Source organism: Scardinius erythrophthalmus (genome assembly GCF_964197995.2).
Source record: "Scardinius erythrophthalmus genome assembly, chromosome: 20".
NCBI classification, from domain to species: domain Eukaryota; kingdom Metazoa; phylum Chordata; class Actinopteri; order Cypriniformes; family Leuciscidae; genus Scardinius; species Scardinius erythrophthalmus.
Window position 1 is genome coordinate 4,296,491 of NC_138240.1, and position 20,898 is coordinate 4,317,388.

The following is a 20,898-nucleotide window of genomic DNA, read 5'->3' on the forward strand; positions in this document are numbered from 1 at the left end:
TGGCCTTTTGAGCTTAATACAAAATTCATGTGAATAAAATGTATTCTAAAAAATAATGTTGACACAAAAAAAAGCTCACATTTGTCATGCAATATGCAACAAGACACACTTCAGTGCAGTGGTTCTCATTCGGTTTTGCATTTTGTATTAGGACAGTGCCAACACAGTGTCAAAAACTGTTTATCGAATGTAAAGAAAATGATCATTAAACCAAACATGAAATGCATTAATATTACCCTGAATTGCACAGGCCAAACAAAATGAAAAATGACTCACATGGCCAGGCTGAGTAAGAAAACCCACAGTTTTGTAAACTCATAAACAACAAGTGTGATGTATCAACCTAACACACAGAACAAGCACTAATATTGAATTAGTATTAGTCATATTTCCCCAAAATACAATGTGTGAAGTATTTCACCTTCAACACTAACAAATATGGGAATCTGCCCTTGCAAATGTAAATGTATATTTTGATATTCTAACTACGGATGACTTTATGGCTAGTTATATTGTATTATTCATATTTAGAATTGTTTTCAATATCCAAATGAGAAGCACTGCTTTTCTGTGAACACTGTGTTTGGATCATGAAATCCTCTCGAGGACTCTTTACTTCAAAATAGCTTATTTAATCCACTTACTTACAGTGATTCTTTGAACACATTTTGCATTAGATAATCCAAGGGGAATATTTCACTGGAATGAAGCTCGACTGCCTACACAGAGGCCATGAATCACTAAACAAACACGTCAGGTGTAAATAGGCGGGTCAGCAGCGGGTTTCACTGAGTTTGTGATTCTCTGTGATTGGTGGAATGCTGTGAGGGGGCGGAGCTTGAGCGGAAACACCTGTTTAGTGCGGGTTTGAGTTGAGGAAACCGCAAAGAAAACAACTGATAGAACTGCGGGGTTTGTTGGATTATTCTGAAATCGGTTGCTCCGTTGAGAGGTAATTTATATTTTTTCACAGAATACTCTTATTGGGTTTACATAAGATTTATAAGAAGAAAACAAAGCTAGTTGGGTGTGATAGGAAGAAATGTAGTTTGAACTTTGCTCTTTAAAAGATCCTTGCCACCTCTGACTTCCATTAATTTGTTTTTCTGGCTTATTTCATTTCTTATGAGACTGAGATGAGTATTGCAGACTGTCAGTAAGCAAGTGCTCAAAGAAGGCTCATGGAATCGAAAGCATAGGCCTACTGTATTTGAGCTGTTTTCAGTTGTGACAGAACTCTCTTCCTCAAAGTTTTAATTACTGTGTGTTTTATTGGCAGCAACACTGACTCATGATTTGTTCCTTGAATGATTTATAGACACACTGATAACAATCACAGTTTCAGTGCTTTGAGATTTTAACAAGTAACCCATTTCCCTTTTAATTGCCCCTTTTTATTTCTTTTTTTTTTTGATAACTCCACCTGGTGTTTCAAACATTATAATGTTTTAGTCACACTGTAGGCTACTAAATGCCTTATTTGCCATTCTCTAGAGTGATTTACACAGGAAATGAAAATAGTGATAGGCGAAAATATTGGTCTGGCAGATAAATCAGGCCGTGTTTGAGATTTTTGAATTTGTCTGATGACAAACTGGTCAAAAATATCCAAACACACTTATCATTTGTTAGTGCACAATTTTTGTTTTGAAATGTAGGTTTTAAATTAAGTAAATAATGTGTGTAAAAAAATGTAAAAACTTTTTTTTTAATTAATTTATTCAATTATTAATATTGTTATTATTAAAATTGTATTTTACATAACATTTTTTATATATATATATATATGTGTGTGTGTGTGTGTGTGTGTGTGTGTGTGTGTGTGTGTGTGTGTGTGTGTATGTGTCATTATATGTGTATATATACAGTATATATATATATGTGTGTGTGTGTGTGTGTGTGTGTGTGTGTGTGTGTGTGTGTGTGTGTGTGTGTGTGTGTGTATGTGTCATTATATGTGTATATATACAGTATATATATATATATGTATATATACAGTATATATATATATATGTGTGTGTGTGTGTGTGTGTGTGTGTGTGTGTGTGTGTGTGTGTGTGTGTGTGTGTGTGTGTGTGTGTGTGTGTGTGTGTGTTTTTCTTTGATCTGAATAGTGGATCAATCGGGCAAATATACCACTCCAACACTCTTAAACAGGAAGAACTAATTAAAGAGACAATAAAATGCATTATTTATTTAAGTGAATTATATATTTTTTTATTTCAATTTTTTTATTATTTCTTATAAATAATCTTATTTATTTAGTGTTTATTTGTTTGTATATACAGTAGCATTATAAATTGGGTTCAGTATTGGCTTTTAAAAAGGCTATATCTGTCAGATACAAGTCTATAGTTCCTGATTTCATTTTTCTGTGCCATATTTCTTTTGTTGACATTTCTCCTTTACTACTTCAGAGTGATTAATGTTGTTGTTTCTTTACACCTTTGAATCGAAACTGGAGACTTTCTCATTCCAGTTGCGTTAAAATGACATTTGAATTTGCCATAACTGAGACCCTTATCAGAATCAAATGGCTCACACTTGCAAATGAGGTGTCCAGTCAGCGAGCGACAATGACAGTCTGTTCTTCTTTCCCCCCAGGGTTTCAGTGAAAAGTTGATATTTGGCTATGAGCAAGTTTTGGATCAACTTCCCCTTACCGCTGGCTGCATTATACGTCATTGCGGCGTGTCTAAATCATGCAGGTGTGTGAAATATATTTATTTATTTAACAATCTCTTTGAGGGTTTTCTGTGTTAAAGGTCACTTTTCTCTTCACTTTGTGTGGGCTGTATTGAGTTTCCACGGCAGTGTGACCATGTTATGCATAAATTAACCCTGCATATTAAGAAGTTGCACTGGCCTCCCACTCTGCTTTATGCAAATTCTAGCTCTGAATATTACTGGTTCTGAGATTCAGTTCAATGCACTTGCATGTGCATTTTCAGACTTTTAAAAAAGCAGCAGATGTAGCGTCAACAAAACAATAGTTCATTATGTGTGAGTGCGATTTGCATCGTATTGAGTGCACTGAAATTATAGAGCATGAAAATGCATAATTTTTAACCATACATCAACCGTCTTCCATGGGTTTAGCCCAGCGGTGTTGCTCAACACATTCATGCTTGGACTGTTTTTATTCCAGCTGAGAGAGGCGATCCGTAAAGCACAGACACTCCCTGCATTTTATGTGAAAGTGCAATGCTAATAGGAATGACATAGTTGTCTGACATGTTCAGTTGTGTTGGTTGTGCAAAAAACAAACCAAACCTGAAAATCTGTAGCATTTCCCAAAAAGCAAAAAAACAAAAATCATATGCCCCAAGCAAAGATTGCTCATCTGTAATCAGAGCAGTTGTTTGTGAATTTAAGACACAAAGACAGTGACAGGAGCATCCGAAGACAGTAAAGTACATCAGCTCACATTGCATAGATCACCTAATTGTTATTTCAGGCTTCAAGTCTTCCCATTCAGTTTCTGATGATAGTAAACCGTTGTTGTTTGGTAACATTTCTGTGACCTTCACAGCTGTGGCCTTTGTCGAAGCTTTAACAAGCACTAAATGTTATAAATTAGCATTGTGCCATGAGTATTAATTTTGCTTCCAGCATTAACATGCCTCTTTTCACTCTTAAAAAAAGAAAGGTTGTATTGACATTTAGGGTTCCGTGAACAACCTTTAATATTCATGGACCCTTTAGGTTCTTTAGATTTTTTTGAAATGTTCTTCACACCACCGAACACCCCCTTTTGGAAGCTTTATTTTTAAGATATTCTGCTTGGTGCAGTTAAGGTTATACTATTCCATCCGTAAAAAACATTTTCTAGTGATCATGGCTCAGGTAATTCATCAAATATGGGAGCAGAAAGTTATTACCGTCCAAATATCCAGAAGCACCATGCAAGTGCACTTTCAGCATTTTAAAGAGCCGATGGATGGTGTCTGGATATGTGGAGCGATGCTGTCTGTATCATCCTCCACACAACCAACACTCAGAACCAATCCGCATGATTGAAGCATGGAAATTGCACCTAGCAGATTTTCTAGCACAGACAGAATGTGCAGATAAATGGCATTATTAGCAACCGTGATTCATTATAGCAAATCCCCCTCTTGATCCCTTTTTAAAGTGCATATCATGGAAAACAGGATCGTTTGTGCTCTTTCAAAATAAATGGTGTCATGTCACTTGTTCCTCAGACCAATCATTGAAATGAAGCTGCAGAAATGGTTTCGTCAGAAATAGCCACAGTTATGAAGTCACAACTATGAGCACATTAACACATGAGCACATATCAAAGGGCTAAGTAATATTTAGCAACTTGGAGATGTCATTGACATGCAAAGAGGTTAGCCAAACATAACAGCTCATTTATAAATAACGTGCAGTTGAAAAACTGTGAAAAGCCTGTTTCATTTGCATTATAAACAAAACAGCGGCTGGTTTCGGTGGAGAAAGTTTCAGGGAGAAAATGCAACACAAAAGCGCTCTTTAATTAAATGTGCAAAAACTGATGGTCGTGGCCCAAACATGATTGGATAAGTTATGTGAGGAATAATTAACGACGGGCCTTTGAAATAGGCCATTAGAAAAGGTTAGGGTTAGGTTTTAGTGCTATTAATGCATACATGATTAATGTAAATACATGATCTGATGAATATTTTGAGGTGCGGTAACCGTAGTGCTATTAACCCTAATAGCACTACAGTTTCCACACCTCAAAATATTCTTCAGATCATGTATTTCAAGACATTAGGTGTTTGTCATTAAAACGCTCTTGAGTTTAGGACAATTTTTTTTTGTTGTTGTTAATTCCAAAACGTCATTTTAGAGCTAGTAATGGTGTCTTGAGCCGTTAATAGCAGACTAATGCAGTTAATGAGAGAGAGAGAGAGAGAGAGAGAGAGATGTGAATTACCTCGGTCTGAGCCCGTCTCTAATAATAGCAAAACTGTAAGTTTATCTTCTCCAAGAACAACACCGTTATTACCTCGCTAGTGATACATGTCATGTAGCTTTTAAGTTCTTAAACTATTTTACTGACAACATCGTCAGAGCAGTGCTAACAACACGTTTCTATGCGAGTGTGTGTACTGTATGTGTGTGTGTTTGAGTGGGAGAGTGGGAGAAAGAGAGTATGTGCTTTCCATACATAATAAAATTGAATTTTGTGGATATAATTTGACGTTTTTATCCTATTGTTTACTATATTTATTTGCTTGGTCAGTGTCGTTGTAGGTTTTGGTCATGTTGTTGTTCTAGGCTGTACAGACCTTTGAAATAACTGAAATCATTTGGCGAAGTGATATGGACCTGTAATTCGGTCAAGACCTGCCTGGAACTACTTTAGCCGTGTGTTTCCCTGAAAATAATTACACACCTTAGAACGTTTGTCGACCAACCAGATTCAAGCATTCAACTGCCCCATAGTATAAGCAAATAATATGTCTCTGATGTCCCCAGAGTGTGAATGTGAAGTTTTAGCTGGAAATACCCCACAGATCATTTTATATAGCAATGTTAAAATTGTCACTTTTTGAGGGTGAGCAAAAACGCACCGTTTTTGTGTTTGTCCCTTTAAATGCAAATGAGCTGCTGATCCCGGCACAGAGGGCGGAGCTTCAACAGCTTGTGTCCTTTTACCTCACACAGAAAGTTGCACTGAAAATTTCAACAACGTTTAGACTTTTATGTTCAAACGGGAGTCAGACGATGATGGAGAGACTCAAGAAGTGACCATGTAGAATGCAACATGACATTTCTGAATGGTTAGTTGATGAATTTTGATAGATTATGTGTAGTTATCTTCTAGTCATTGATTAGCATATTCTGTCATGAATAATGACATATTCTGTTCAATCTATAAATCGTGTTCCGGGGCGATTTACGAAAAACGATTTCTTTAAAAGCAAATATCTTCCTTCGGTTTGGTCCAAATTTTCTGAAGAGACTTGATTGCTTGATTGTCCAATTTCGATTGTCCAAACCAGGCGCGGATTTATGGGTGGGCCTGGGTGGGCACGTGCCCACCCAGATTGACCGGTGGCCCACCCAATCAGATTAATAAAAACAATTTAATTTTTAAATTTTAATAAAAATAATAATGAATTAATAAATAATTTCATTTTAATAGTTTCCTGAGGACATTTATGTACAATAGCTACGAAAAATAGCTACAAAAGAAAAATATTATGTCGGCATATCACGTGTCAGTCCAGTGATGCTATCACGCAACACCACTCTCTACTTGCGACTCGCGTGACAGACAGATGAACTTCAGGTTTAAAGCAGCCGCGGAGGGCTGACTGACATGAGTACAAGGTAGTTAAATTCACTACCTATGTACCGATCTGCTATAGTTGACATATTTTATCAGGCGTGCATGTTACATAAGCGTAATTTGCGAGTGGGGCGGGTGGGACATGTCCCCACCACTTTTTAAAACATTTCGCGGCACGAATGTACCAATTCTACAAATAAACATCTCCAGTTAACCAGCAGAGCATTCATTTCGTTCGTTTGTTAAATAAGAGACGATCTAGCGCTGAAATGTGTTTTTTAAATCAAGTGATGAAAGTGCTTGTTGCCGCTGCGATCAGTGGTGCTGATACAGTCTCTCGTGTGGCTCGCGCACACACCGCACTGTCTTGACTCGACGCGCGCTTCAATCCGTTGCGGATACTCTCTATTCGTTCTGGTGAAATCATCACACATCATAATGCACACGTGTCCCTCCTTGATATACAACCACTGATGAACATAATCAGTTTTGATGGAAAAAAAAAAAAAAACTATGCTGGTTCAGATTAGATCCCACAACCTCTGACACTGTTGGTGAAAGTTCTACCCCTGGACCATTTAGGTGTATATTCAAATAAGCGAATCTATTTAGTCACAAAACAAATCTATTATACAGCATATATTTGGCTACATCTCATTAAACGAAAAATGTAGCATACTATTTAAATCGATGGACATCGTAATGTTATTGTACAATGTACATATATCTAATTTAGCAAAGTTACACCACTGGGCGTGTATAAGCTTAAAAAACCGAGCCCCCCCCCCGTATATTCACCAGGCCCACCTATTAATGACATTGTGTATCCGCCACTGGAATTGGACAAGACAGGTGTTTGTAAAATGAATAGTCATTAATTAATTATTCTGTATCTCTCTCTGTGAACCTTTAGCTCTTACGTGGGCTATACAGGTGACGACTACGGAACCACAGACAATCAAGAAAGCCCAGGGGGAGAGTGTTACTTTGGGCTGCACGTACACCGTGAGCACCACAGATGTCGGAGACCTGGACATTGAGTGGACACTCGTCAGTCCAGACATGACCCAGAAAGATGAGCTGGTGAGAGGGCACTGAGAGTACAAAATGGAGATTAAAGTGGTCGTGACATGGATATTTTTATTGAATATGTTCCTTGTGTCAGTAAACAGCCATTGTTATGATTGGCTAACCTCATTGCATAGGAGAAGTATCAACGCCCACTCGCTATAGCACACGAGTAAGGCCATGTTTACATGACAATAATGTACTCAATAATGTACTAAAAGGGAAAAAGTTTTTACTTTGTGTCTTTTGTGTACAGGTGACGCCATTGATCAAAACGATCCCTGTGAAAATGACTTAAATCGCTGTATTCTGCTGCCAGGCCAGTAGTTGGCGATGTCACTGCGTAAAGAAAAACTGCGCCTTTAGACTGAACATGTAATACGCTTGCGCAAAATGTCACCGTTTTGACAAATTCACATTTTTGTAGTTTACAGAGACAATAACAGTATCGTTTTCAAAACATGCACTTTGAAACTCGTTTTCAAAAGTTTGGGTTTTCAGGTCCCCAAAACGCCGTTGTCGTGTTAATTAACAGCCAAAACGCAAAAGCATTTTGAAAGTGTTTATCTTAAAGGGACCTCTTACATCAAAAGCTCAAGGAAAATTTGACTTCTCATGTCAGGACCTCTTTAAAGCACATTCTCATCTTGTATTGAGTAAAGGTAATTGACTTAAACTCCTGTTGTCGAATGCGCATGCGTCGCGTCTGAACGCGTTGTTGTCTTTGGAGCTCTATCGATTTGATTTATAATTCTTGATTTTACTCTTTAAACTTACTTACAACAAACATTTTCTACTTTTCCTCACTGAGAAGCACTACTGCTCAAACCTCATAGTTACAACGCGGACTGTTGAGCAGACGTGTCTCAAGCCTGTTAGTGATTCTACGCTGGATACTCTTATAGGTTACTCCCGGGGATCACGGCTGAACGCGTCTTCTCAACACTCACTTACAAACATTTTTCACCTATCGTGCGTCTACTCTACACCCGTACCACTTAAAAGACGGATTATATCTAAGACGCTTGTCAGAAATTAGTATTAATTGATAGCATCACTGGTAGTGTCGTTGCTAACTTACTGTCCATCTGTTAAAATGGCGAATATATCAGATGCAAGTAGTCTACCTTTTGGTGCAGGTGAGGACACATTTGAGCTGCACGCGGTACAGTCTGAGCTGGAAGCTGTTGAGAAACAGATCCACGACCTTTTAGTGAGACAGGCCGAGCTGAGAGACCGGCGTTTAGCTCTTGAAACATCACGCGCTGATGCTCACAAATCAGAGATTAATGTTACTAACCGGCTGACTCCGACCTCGTCTACTCCGTGCGTTACTCGGCATCGGTTCCGAGCGCCAAGGTCGCGATCAGCCATGGTCTCGTTCACTCCGGCTCCAACACGCCACCACGAAGCCTGGATATTTCCGCAGCGGAAGACGCGAGTCAGGTCTAGACCAAGACCCTCTCCGACCCTCCCGGTTTTCGAGTTATCCACACAAAACCGCTTCTCCGCTCTTCGCGAAACAGAACGCGATGCTGTGATCATCGGCGATTCCATTGTTCGGCACGTCCATGCTACATCAGGTAAAAATAAGGTGCACAGTCACTGCTTTCCTGGTGCTCGTGTTTCTGAAATCGCTGCTCGCGTTCCCGAGATTCTGAACGATAACGAGCGCGTCGGAACTTTGGTATTGCACGCGGGAGTGAACGACATCAGGCTGCGCCAGACGGAAGTTCTGAAGAAAGACTTCAGGAATCTGATCGATACGGTACGCAGCACATCGCCTGATATAACGATCATTGTGTCAGGACCGCTTCCCACGTACCGTCTAGGACATGACAAGTTTAGTAGATTATTCGCGCTAAATGAATGGTTAACGTCATGGTGCAATGAGCAGAAACTGCTCTTTGTAAATAATTGGAATCTGTTTTGGGAGCGTCCTAGGCTATACCGTGCTGATGGCTTTCACCCAAACAGATTCGGATCGGATCTTCTGTCAGATAACATCTCCAAAACGTTAAATACCTTTTGACTAGTAACCAAAAGTCCAAATCATAGTCTCTGCTGCACCAAATTAACTGATATAAATACTAGTGTAGAACATTGCATAGAAACTGTGTCTATTCCTCGTTTAGTGCGATCAAATAATAAATCTACTGCAGGATCTAGGAAAAATCTAATTGTTATTAAAACAGAAAATGTTGCTATTAGTAAACAAAAACAATTTCTAAAGCTAGGTCTTCTAAACATTAGATCACTCACACCTAAGGCAGTTATTGTAAATGAAATAGTCACAGATAATAGCATAGATGTACTTTGCCTTACTGAAACCTGGCTTAAACCAAATGATTATTTCGGTCTAAATGAGTCTACTCCAGCAGGATACTCCTATAAGCACGAGCCCCGTCTGATTGGTCGTGGCGGCGGTATTGCAACTATCTATAGAGATATTCTCAATGTTACTCAGAAAACGGGTTATAAGTTTATTTCATTTGAAGTACTTGTACTAAATGTTACGCTCTTAGATGATAGAAAAACATCCCTATTATCTTTAGCCTTGGCTACCGTATATAGACCACCAGGGCCTTACGCTGATTTCCTAAAAGAATTTGCAAATTTTCTCTCAGATCTATTGGTCAATGTCGATAAAATATTAATTGTTGGAGATTTTAACATACACGTAGATAATCAAAATGATACGTTAGGGGCTGCGTTTATAGACTTATTAAACTCCTTTGGGGTTAAGCAAAACGTTACCGGACCGACTCATCGTTTTAATCATACACTCGATTTAATTATATCACATGGAACCGATCCAACCGATATAGATATCATTCCGCAAAGTGATGATGTAACTGACCATTACATGGTAACTTGCATATTACGTACCCCGGTAATATATCATGCTGCGCCGCGTTATCGATTAGGCAGAACAATCCTTCCATCCACCATAGATAATTTTTCAAATTGCTTATCGGATCTGTCTCAGCTGCTGCCTGAACCTAAACAAACAGATGAACTAGACGAACTAACCAGCACTATGAGCACCGTTCTCTCTGGAAAATGGGATATTGTTGCACCTATGAGACTAAAAAAGGTCAGAGAGAAAATTAAAGCACCATGGTACAACAATACTACTCGTGTTCTAAAGAGAGAAACCCGTAATTTAGAGCGTAAATGGAAACAAACTAATTTAGAGGTTTTTAGAATCGCTTGGAAAGACAGTACGTCACGCTATAAAAAGGCCCTAAAAGCGGCCAGGGCTGAGCATCTCCGCAAACTAATAGAAAATAACCAAAACAATCCTAGGTTCTTATTTAACACCGTGGCTAGACTAACAAATAAACAAGCGTCACCTGAACAAAATATTCCGTTACAGTTTAGTAGTAATGATTTCATGAATTTTTTCACTGAGAAAATAGAAAACATCAGATCCACAATTGTAAACGTTCAATCTTCAATCGCGCCTTATAATTCAGCCTCGATTATCACCCCGCAAGAACAATTACAGTGCTTTACAACTATAGAACAAAAAGAGTTAAATAAATTTATCATTTCCTCTAAAACAACAACATGTTTATTAGATCCCATACCAACTAAACTATTGAAAGAAGTGTTACCTATAGTGGAAGAGCCTCTCCTCAATATTATTAACTCGTCTTTATCTTTAGGTCATGTTCCAAGAACATTTAAATTGGCAGTTATAAAACCACTAATTAAGAAACCACAATTAGACCCAAATAACCTAGCAAATTATAGACCCATTTCAAATCTTCCTTTTATGTCCAAAATATTAGAAAAAGTTGTGTCTGCCCAACTGGGCTCTTTCTTGCAAGAAAATGACACCTATGAAAAGTTTCAGTCTGGGTTCAGGCCGCATCATAGCACTGAAACTGCGCTCGTTAAAATCACAAATGATTTACTCTTAGCTTCTGACCAAGGCTGTATCTCAATACTAGTTTTACTTGATCTTAGTGCTGCGTTCGATACTATAGATCACACAATACTCTTAGATCGGCTACAAAACTATACCGGTGTTCAAGGACAAGCATTAAGCTGGTTCAGATCATACCTATCTGACCGCTACCATTTTGTCTATTTAAACGGAGAAAAATCGATCATAACTCCAGTAAACTATGGAGTGCCGCAAGGATCTGTGTTAGGCCCTCTATTATTCTCAATATATATGCTGCCACTTGGAAATATTATAAGGAAACATGGAATTAGTTTCCATTGTTATGCTGATGACACTCAACTATATATTTCATCACGGCCGGATGAAAACGCTAAATTATCCAAATTGACAGAGTGTGTTAAAGATATAAAAGATTGGATGACGCACAATTTTCTTTTATTAAATCCAGATAAGACAGAGGTAATACTTATCGGTTCAAAAAACCGCCCACAAAACCTCCTTCAATACAACTTTAACATAGTAGGGTGTCCTGTTACTTTATCCTCTACAGTAAAAGACCTGGGTGTTATATTAGATTGTAACTTGTCTTTTGAAAATCATATTTCATATGTTACAAAAACAGCCTTTTTTCACCTTAGAGATATTGCTAAATTACGTAACATGCTATCTGTTTCTGATGCAGAAAAGCTAGTTCATGCATTCATGACCTCGAGACTAGATTACTGTAATGCTTTATTAGCTGGTTGTCCTGCATCCTCAATAAACAAGCTACAGTTAGTCCAAAATGCCGCCGCTAGAGTTCTTACTAGATCAAGAAAGTTTGACCATATAACACCAATTTTATCATCACTACATTGGTTACCTATAAAGTTCCGTATTAATTACAAGGTATTGCTACTGACTTATAAAGCCCTAAACGGCTTAGCTCCAGTTTATTTAACGGATCTTCTATCGCCCTATAATCCATCGCGCTCTTTAAGATCACTAAATTCGAGGCTTCTGGTCATACCTAGGATATCCAGATCCACCAAAGGAGGGAGAGCATTTTCACATTTAGCACCAAAACTCTGGAATAGCCTTCCTGATACTGTTCGTTGCTCAGATTCGCTCTCCCAGTTTAAAACTAGATTAAAGACGCATCTCTTCAGCCAGGCATTCATATAATATTTTAATCTTACAGTTAAATCCGGTCTCTACTTCATAAACGCCAGAGGAGAACTGGCCCCCGACTGAGCCTGGGTTCTCCCAAGGTTTTTTTTTCTCCATTAGGTCACCTAATGGAGTTTTTCGGTTCCTTGCCACTGTTGCCTTTGGCTTGCTCAGTTGGGGATACTTAATTTGATTAATCGATTCAACAGTGCTATTGATCTGCATTACCAAACGTGGATGTTTTACACCAGAAACATACACTGATGTACTATTTTATTTAATACTGTGAAGCTGCTTTGATACAATCTGTATTGTGAAAAGCGCTATATAAATAAAGTTGACTTGACTTGACTTGACTTAAACTTGTCACAATTTGTCATTGTGGTTTAGTATAACTGGAAGTGCGAAAATATGTCAAAATAAAAAATATTTAAAACTGCATGGACAGTTTATATATATATATCTTGCTGTTTCTTTGTGATTGTTATTAGCAGTTTCTGAATGAAAACATTTTTTTTTCGGTGTACATTAATGAAACTACTGAAGGAATAAAGGTCATTTTAAAACTGCAAAGAATGCATGCCGTGCAGCTTTTCTTGACGTAACATCTGGTGTTTCTGATAAGACAAGAATGTAAGAATGTTTTCTCAGCTCCAAGGAGATCACAGTCTACACCTGATCAATCGTATATCATCTTGATGGATTTTTGTAATTTCCTCCCATTTCTCCCTCGTCCAAACTACTTAACTTCATGCTTTCCAGGGATGTGTGTGGAGATTTGGAGAAATCCGTGTTTACGGTGTATTAGCGGCTCAGTGTTAATGACGGCAGGTGGTTAGACCTGTTATATTAGATAAGGCTCACTGAACTGGGTTTCTCTCTCTGACAGATCTTATCCTACACCGGAGGGAAACTCTATCAGCTAGGAAACACAGACCTGATGAGTCGCTTGAAGTTTGTCGGTGACCCGAGTCTCGGCGACGCCACGATCACCTTCTCCACCCTCAAGGTCTCGGACACGGCCACGTACCAGTGCAAAGTGAAGAAGACACCCGGCATCGACTCCAGGAAAGTCACTTTAGTGGTGCTGGGTGAGGACTTGCACATTCTCTGTCTCTGCTGACCTGCTCTGGCGCTCTTATCAAGCTGCTGGGTTTCTGTTGTACCGGTTCTCTCCACCCCAACATGCCCCTTTCATCCAGTCGTTCAGGATGACATGACTGGAATGGCAGGTGGGGTGGATGCTCTTTGTTCACGCCTGCCTTCGGTTTTCCTCTGTTAACCTCAGCCCAACCCCGCCACCTCGTCTGTCGAGAGCCTCAGTGATTTCCACTTTCTCGGAAAACTCCAGTTCGGTGCTGTGATCCTTTAAGAGTCCAGTGTAATTATAGTTTAGGATTTTTAGATCTTGAGGCTGATTCTATTTTATTTCAGTTTTGTGTTATTTTTTGCAGCCTTTATAGTTTCAGTTGAGAGGTTATAATCTATATCTATTTTTTTAATTATAGTAGGCTATTTTTACTATAGTACTTTTGGGGCTTCTTTAGCGTTCAAAAGTGAAATAAAAAATAATTCATGATTATTTTTTGGAGCCATGTAAATGTATTTACTCAAGTTTCTGTTTTATATAGTATTCTTTTTTTTTATTCCAGTGAACAAAAATAGTTTTTTTTTTTTTATAATAATAATAACAACTCTACCTAGGGCCCTTGTTATTTCAGTATCATTGAGATACTTCATATCAATATTCTGAATTAGTTTTTATTTTTAAATGATCCATTTTCATTTCAATTCTAGTTAAAATTTTAGGAATTTTGTTGTGTGCTCATCTTTTGTTTTTTAAACCCTTAAATGAATGAATGTTTCGCCAATCATTATTACATATTCACGATCTAACACAGATTGATCTCTAACTGCCGCAATAATATAAAACTCTCCTGATGTTTTAATAACAATTGCAAAAGAATAAAATAAAACATATTTCGTTACTTTTTGGAACTTAATTTTGAGCAGATGTGGGTTTTTTTTCCACAGTAGGCTATATTCAACATCTGCCACATATTTGTGATCTCAAATTTGATGTGTAATATAGTTTATTTTTTATGTAAATTTTAGTTGTTGTAGCACATAATGTTAAAATAAACATGAAAATTAGAAATGTTGCCTTGGCTACAAAATAAGTTAAAATTGTATTTGCTTTCAGTAACGTGATTTCAAGTAACAAATATTATTTTACAAAAGTTATTATTTTATAATAAAACTATAATAACATGACAACATATTTGTCAAGGGCTGGACAATATATCAAATATTCATAATATATTTGTAATTTGCTGCTGTCGTATAATTTGGCATCATTGTGAATATTACAATGTTTTTAATCAATTTTTATCTGGCCATTCAATTTTCTAAACAGCGTGACACTAATCTCACAATCCATCCAAGTATGAGAGTGTCAACATCAAATTGCACTCCCCTTATATGTGACGCCTTTCTGTGTGAAACAGGATATTCAATGAGGAAAACATTTATAGGACTTGATTTTATCTATGAGGAATGAATTAGATTGTGAAAAGCTGGTGTTGTACACCTGAAAGGGATCCAAGTTACAGTTATCCAAGACGAATTTCTTTCTTTTCAACTATTTAAATATATGTATACACTTTTTCTTTTTTTTTAAATAGGCCTACCTTTTTAATCAAATTGGCTACAATGTCTGATCACTGTCAAGTATTTTTTTACATATAGCCTACAGCATATAAAGTACTTAAAAATATCAACATGTATTATGATTATTATTTTATAACTCTATATTGCCCAGGCCTAGTGCTTTCATTACTGACGTTGCAGGCTCGTAACAGATCAGTTTGTTCCTTGCATCAGCCATGTGATTTTGTCCATGACCTCTGATTATTTTTCTTTTGGTTTCTGTCAGTACAACCTTCGCCCCCTAAATGCTGGCTGGAAGGTAGCGAGGAGAAGGGCGGAACCGTTTCGCTCCGCTGCAAAACCTCCCAGGGTTCATCACCCCTGAAATATGCATGGACCAAAGAAAGTGGAAACATGCCACCAACCGCAACACAGAGTGAGTGAGTCCCCAGCGGTGAGCGCAGATCTAGCGCAACGCTAGCGGATAGTTGAAGCGAAAGCTTCATAATATGAAGAACCTGTAGCTTCAGGCGTGTGTGTCGTAAAGCCAGCTGTTGTAGATGAAAACAAAAAAATTTTTTGAGCCTCATAGCAACCAAACAAGTTTGACTGTGTGCACTCTGCCGTAAACGCCGCCGCCGGGCCTTTCGCAATGGCTGCTCATTCTGAATGACTCTTTTGTTTAAAGATCCCCTGACCGGAGAGCTGCTCATCTCAAACCACAGCGAGAGCTACACGGGGAAGTACCTCTGTGAGGTCAGCAATGAAGTCGGAGCGGAGCGATGCACATACGCCCTTCAAGCTTATAACCGTAAGTATGGGTGGATCCACAACGTATTTAGACAAGTAAGACACACTTGACGTCTGAATGTCAACAGCATGTCAGCGTTGAGTATTGAGTGCCATATGCTGTATCTGACAGGAAGCCAGAACAGACATTTCACAAAAAGATTCATTATCATAGAGAATTTAACCTGCAGTTACTCTGCAAGGACACCTGTGTGAAGCTGAGAACTTTTTGTGATGTTTTTGAGTCTCACCAAGGCTGCATTAATTTGATAAAAATTTCAGTAATTATATTAAATATTATTGCAATTTGATCAAAGCTGAATTTTTAGCAGCATTATCTTCATAAATCATTCTAATAATATGATTTGTGCTTAAGAAACATTTCTTATTATTATCAGAGTTGAAAACAGTTGTGCTGCTTAATATTTTTGTGGAAACCGTGATACACTACTATTCAAAAGTTTTGGGCAAGTAAGTTACTGTTCATTGCACAAACTATTTTCAGCATTGATGATAATAATAAAAAAATTATTAATAATTGAGCTAACCAATAATAACTGAGCAGCAAATCAGCATATTAGAATGGTTTCTGAAGGATCATGTGACACTGAAGACTGGAGTAATGATGCTGAAAATTCAGCTTTGATCACAGGAATAAATTACATAATGTTTTAAATTTTAATATTTCACAATATTGCTGTATTTCTGATTAAATAAATGCAGCCTTGGTGAGCAGGAGAGACTTCTTTCAAAAACATTAAAACTGGTATTGTGGTAAGTGTACATCCACTAGAAAGCACTAGAACACCATCTGATTTAAAGATTCTGTGCTAAAAGAAATGGCTTAAAACATGACGTTAGTGAATTGAAAAGTTCCTGAGGCTTTTGAGACCTTTTAAATCTATTTCTTTAAGTAGCTTAAGTGTCCAAATACTTGAAAGCAATTTATTTGCACAAAAAAAGTGTCTTTATGCTTATTGAACCCATGGAGAAATTGAGAAATCCAGTGATTTTCCTGTGTATTCAGCACATTTCTGTTCAAGGTTCATATATAATACATGCAGTAGCATGTCTGTTTGTGAAGTCCATTATGCAGCATGTGTCCTTGAACAAAATATGTAAGACTCACTCAACAGAGCATTTTTTTGCATATTATTTTGATTAACCTATTTAATCTGCAGATGATTTTGTAAGGCAATTGAAGCCTCTGCAGCACTGTCAGATGAATTGTTTCTCAGGTTTAGAGTCGAGCGAGCCATTTCTTCACATAATCTATTGGCTTTTATCGGAATCTCTAGCAACCAATAAAGTTGGAGTGATTGTGGGAGCTGTGATTGGTGCTTTGCTGCTGCTGCTCCTCCTCCTTCTGCTGATCTGGCTCCTGATTTGCTGTTGCAACAAGCGGCGTTATGAAAAAGAGATAGCCAATGAGATCAGGTAAGATATTGCTTGTTTATATATTTAAAAAAATTGGAATAGGTGGAATGTTGATGAAACAGAAGTATAGCGACAGATCTTTTCCTCCGTATTATGACTTATATATCCGAGTGAAACGGGTTATCCAAAAGGAAAAAATGTAGGGCGGGAGTTGGTTTCTATGCGTCAGTTGTTGATTGGATCTGAAAATGGAGGTAGATAAACGCGAGTTTAAGTGGACTAAATGATTGGAGAAGTCCTGCATGCATCATCAGAGAGAAGTCATTTACACCGAAAGGACCAGTTATGACATAAAAAAAAAAATTCAATTTATGTAGGCATGAATTGTTTTCAATAAGATATATTACATGCATTTGGAAAATAGATAGGGTGAATTTTCAATTCATGCGGACTTTAAAGTTAAAATCCTACAGACGTACATTAAAGGAGGCAAAGTCGCAGATACAAGAATGTCAGTGAAACTTGAAGTTGGATTCTTTGACTTGAGCCAGTATGCAAGCACTAATAAACACATTACACAACTACATTAGCAACCACCCAACACACCCTAACAACAAAGTGGGAAGGTTTGCCTGGGCGTAGTCATAGACCCAGAGGATATTTTGAAAGCATTTTAGTGCATTTTCACACTTTTTAGGAAAACATTGCCCAAAACTATTGTTTTCTTCCTTCTACTATTGTGAAACTTAATTATCAAATGTGAAAATCCATTTTTGCTCAAAAAACTGATTGGTTTGAATGGGAATGGTGGTATAGAGGTGTGTTCACGCTATTTCGGAATTACTGTAATTGAGTTTCCAACTCGTAAAAAGCGTTCATGTCCTCGTAGAACTCGTAATTCCAACTTGTAACTTGACCGCTGTAGCACCTGACCTGCCGTTGATAATGTTGCCATAGAAATGCATCCAAGAACAGCTCATTATGAGAACAGCTCCAAGTAGAACGTCAGGCGTTGTCATCTCGTAATTACGGTAGCCTAATAACGATGAGGGTGTGAATGCAGCATGTCTCAACACTGGAATACTGTCTCACACTACATCAGCAGAAGTAGCCTACGTACTTTTAGTTCAGCGTTAAAGAATGTCTCACAACAAATCTCATGGATAAATACCTGGCTGACAAGTCACCAATACTGGTACATTGTTATTCATCAACTGTAACCACACCCAATAGTACCTAACTGGACTGGCCCCAAATATATGTGTCCTTTATTTATTTATTTATTTATTTATATACATATATATATATATATATATATCAAAAAATAAATGTGGCTAACACCATGTGACATTTTTCCTTTCTCAGGGAGGACACCGCAGCTCCGGATAGTCGCCCGGGAAGCCGTAACTCCAGCTTCCGTTCTGTAAGGAATTACCGCGTCCACCACGGGATCCACTACAACCCCGTACAGAAAGCCGGATCCGGTCGCAGCAGTGCCCACACCGAACTCAGCAGAGTCCAAAGGGAAGCCAGCATGCTTGCGTCTGATCACAGGCCTCAGCTCACGTATGACAGCAAATACGGATACCCCGTATAACATCTGACGTCCTGCCAGGGGACACTGCGCTCAGAAGATTTGAGGACATTAATACTGCACAGAAGAATACTTACATTTGTGAATTCTCCTAATGTTCAAGATAGAGATCTAATAATATATGTGTATAGTTGTGTTGTTGTATTTTTGTATGATTGTTTTATAAGTATTTGCAGTCGTTTTGGTGAAATGTGGTCAAAATGATAATGGAAATTTAAATACATTAAACTAACAAACTAACTTTTTGTTATAACAATAAATTCAATCTTTTAAGATTGAAAGTAAAACATAAAGTGTCATCTGAGTGGTTGATGTTTACTAGGGCTGTTTTTCAATTATTTAAAATTTAATTCATTTTGATGAATGAATTAGCCAATAAATAGTTATTTTTATTTAAATAAAATTTATGAAATGTAATATATAAAAAATTATTATTACTTTAAGCCCGTCTAATTGGTCCAATGGAGGTCTCCAATAATACGGGGAAGGTTTCTCTGCGCGCTACTGTCTTTCCTTTTACGCAACACAACAAGATTAAATGCAATATATTTTCTCACATGCAATAGCTCGTTTCATCTGACTCCAAAAATGAAAAGGTTTTAATGATATCTGTGCATCATTAAAATGTGAACGAATATTTGATTATTCTCTTAAAACTCTGTTTGTATTTTACCCGCTTAGATCAGGAAGACTATATCGCTCCGAGTTCCTTACCCAGGTCTCCGACACAAGTGGCCAGTCCCGAAGATCAGGAGCTGAGGCAGTTGGCTAATTCTCTAGGATTTTGCCGAACACGCACAACAATCAAAGAGATTTTGTATAGCCCCCTTGGATGCCCTTCAGGAACTTAATTCAATCGTTTTACAAGTAGGTTTTGGCTCTGAATTAATCAAGCCTGTACATTTATCTAAAGTAACATTAAATTAGAACAGAAGACATCGGAACACATCCACCCACCCAAGTCGCCAGCACACTCCCTGATATCAGTTATTAGCCGTCGCTAATCTCTGACGCAATCTTGTGGCAATATACGAATCCGTTAATCTTATTTGGGAAAAACAAATCTCGGAGTCGTTCAGAATAAAATCAAACGTTTACAATTTATTGACCAGGTAATGAAGTAATACTTCAAAGTCCAATTCGCAAGAATAAAATCATCAGTTAATCATAACATAACAATTCAGAAATGGAATGATTTGTAGAAATTACCTGTCAACGAAAATTACACACAGGGTTTGTGTGGGCAGTCAACCTACAGACTCCTCGAACTTTCTGCACCTTTTCCTTATATACCCAGATAATTCAATATTCTTACCAAATGGTGGGGTCTGTCATTATAATTAGATTTTGGCTCCCTATTCAGGGATTCACACTGTGAGATCAGAATTTGTATTTGAATAGGTTCTTGTTTTACATACAGGAGGTACAGTCTGAATGGAGGATCTGGGGGAGAGAAACACCTTTAAGGGACACATCACTTTTCTCATATTTTATAACTTCTTTTAGCTTTTCATTATGGTTGGGAGAATGAGACCATTTTACCAGATATAAATATCAAACATGCATAGATACTTCTTGTACATAGTTTACATTGCATAGGTTTTTAGTGTATTTCAGGCGAGGAGGAAGGGGGGAATGAAGGGGAGATAGTGTGTGAAGTGTGAACTGCACTGTGTGCTGCGTCTCAGAAATCCCTGTTACATATGCAGGAGGTAGTTCAAGTGTTAATTCTCATGAGGGTCTTTTGTTTCATCGAGGGGTCAATCAGACGTACTGGCACCAGCCTTACATTACTGAATAAATCATGCCCCCAGACCCATATGCAAATTACTTAATGAATCATCAGAGTAGTTTCAAGGATCGGATTGCACAGAATTTTGTTTGTTTGTTTGTTTTTTGTGTTCATAAAGAGCGAAAGCGGTCTGAGCTGTGACACATGGGGCAGAAATCTGTTCTTGTTGAAGTGAAGTCCAGCCCCACAAGTCAATATTATTTATAACGCTTCTCACAATGAACAATATTTCAAACAAAGCATCTTTACAGAAAAATAATAATGCCTCAAATTCTGTG

At 37.8% G+C, this 20,898-nt stretch overlaps 1 protein-coding gene across 1 annotated transcript; it reads left to right on the plus strand.

The window, feature by feature from the left end:
- Positions 1-790: 790 nt before the first annotated feature.
- vsig8b (V-set and immunoglobulin domain containing 8b) lies at positions 791-19,111 on the plus strand. Its single transcript, XM_081348978.1, has 8 exons — positions 791-952; positions 2,605-2,708; positions 7,200-7,369; positions 13,309-13,510; positions 15,355-15,504; positions 15,757-15,879; positions 17,156-17,294; positions 18,600-19,111. The coding sequence occupies exons 2-8, from the start codon at positions 2,633-2,635 to the stop codon at positions 18,829-18,831; spliced, it is 1,092 nt and encodes a 363-aa protein (XP_081205104.1). The 5' UTR covers positions 791-952; positions 2,605-2,632; the 3' UTR covers positions 18,832-19,111.
- Positions 19,112-20,898: the final 1,787 nt, after the last annotated feature.

Bases quoted from the DNA above. Each gene is read 5' to 3' on its own strand.
- vsig8b (XM_081348978.1), top strand. From the start codon at position 2,633: ATGAGCAAGTTTTGGATCAACTTCCCCTTACCGCTGGCTGCATTATAC. The intron at 2,709-7,199 runs GTGTGTGAAATA...GTGAACCTTTAG, and splicing joins GGCGTGTCTAAATCATGCAG to CTCTTACGTGGGCTATACAG. The intron at 7,370-13,308 runs GTGAGAGGGCAC...TCTCTCTGACAG, and splicing joins TGACCCAGAAAGATGAGCTG to ATCTTATCCTACACCGGAGG.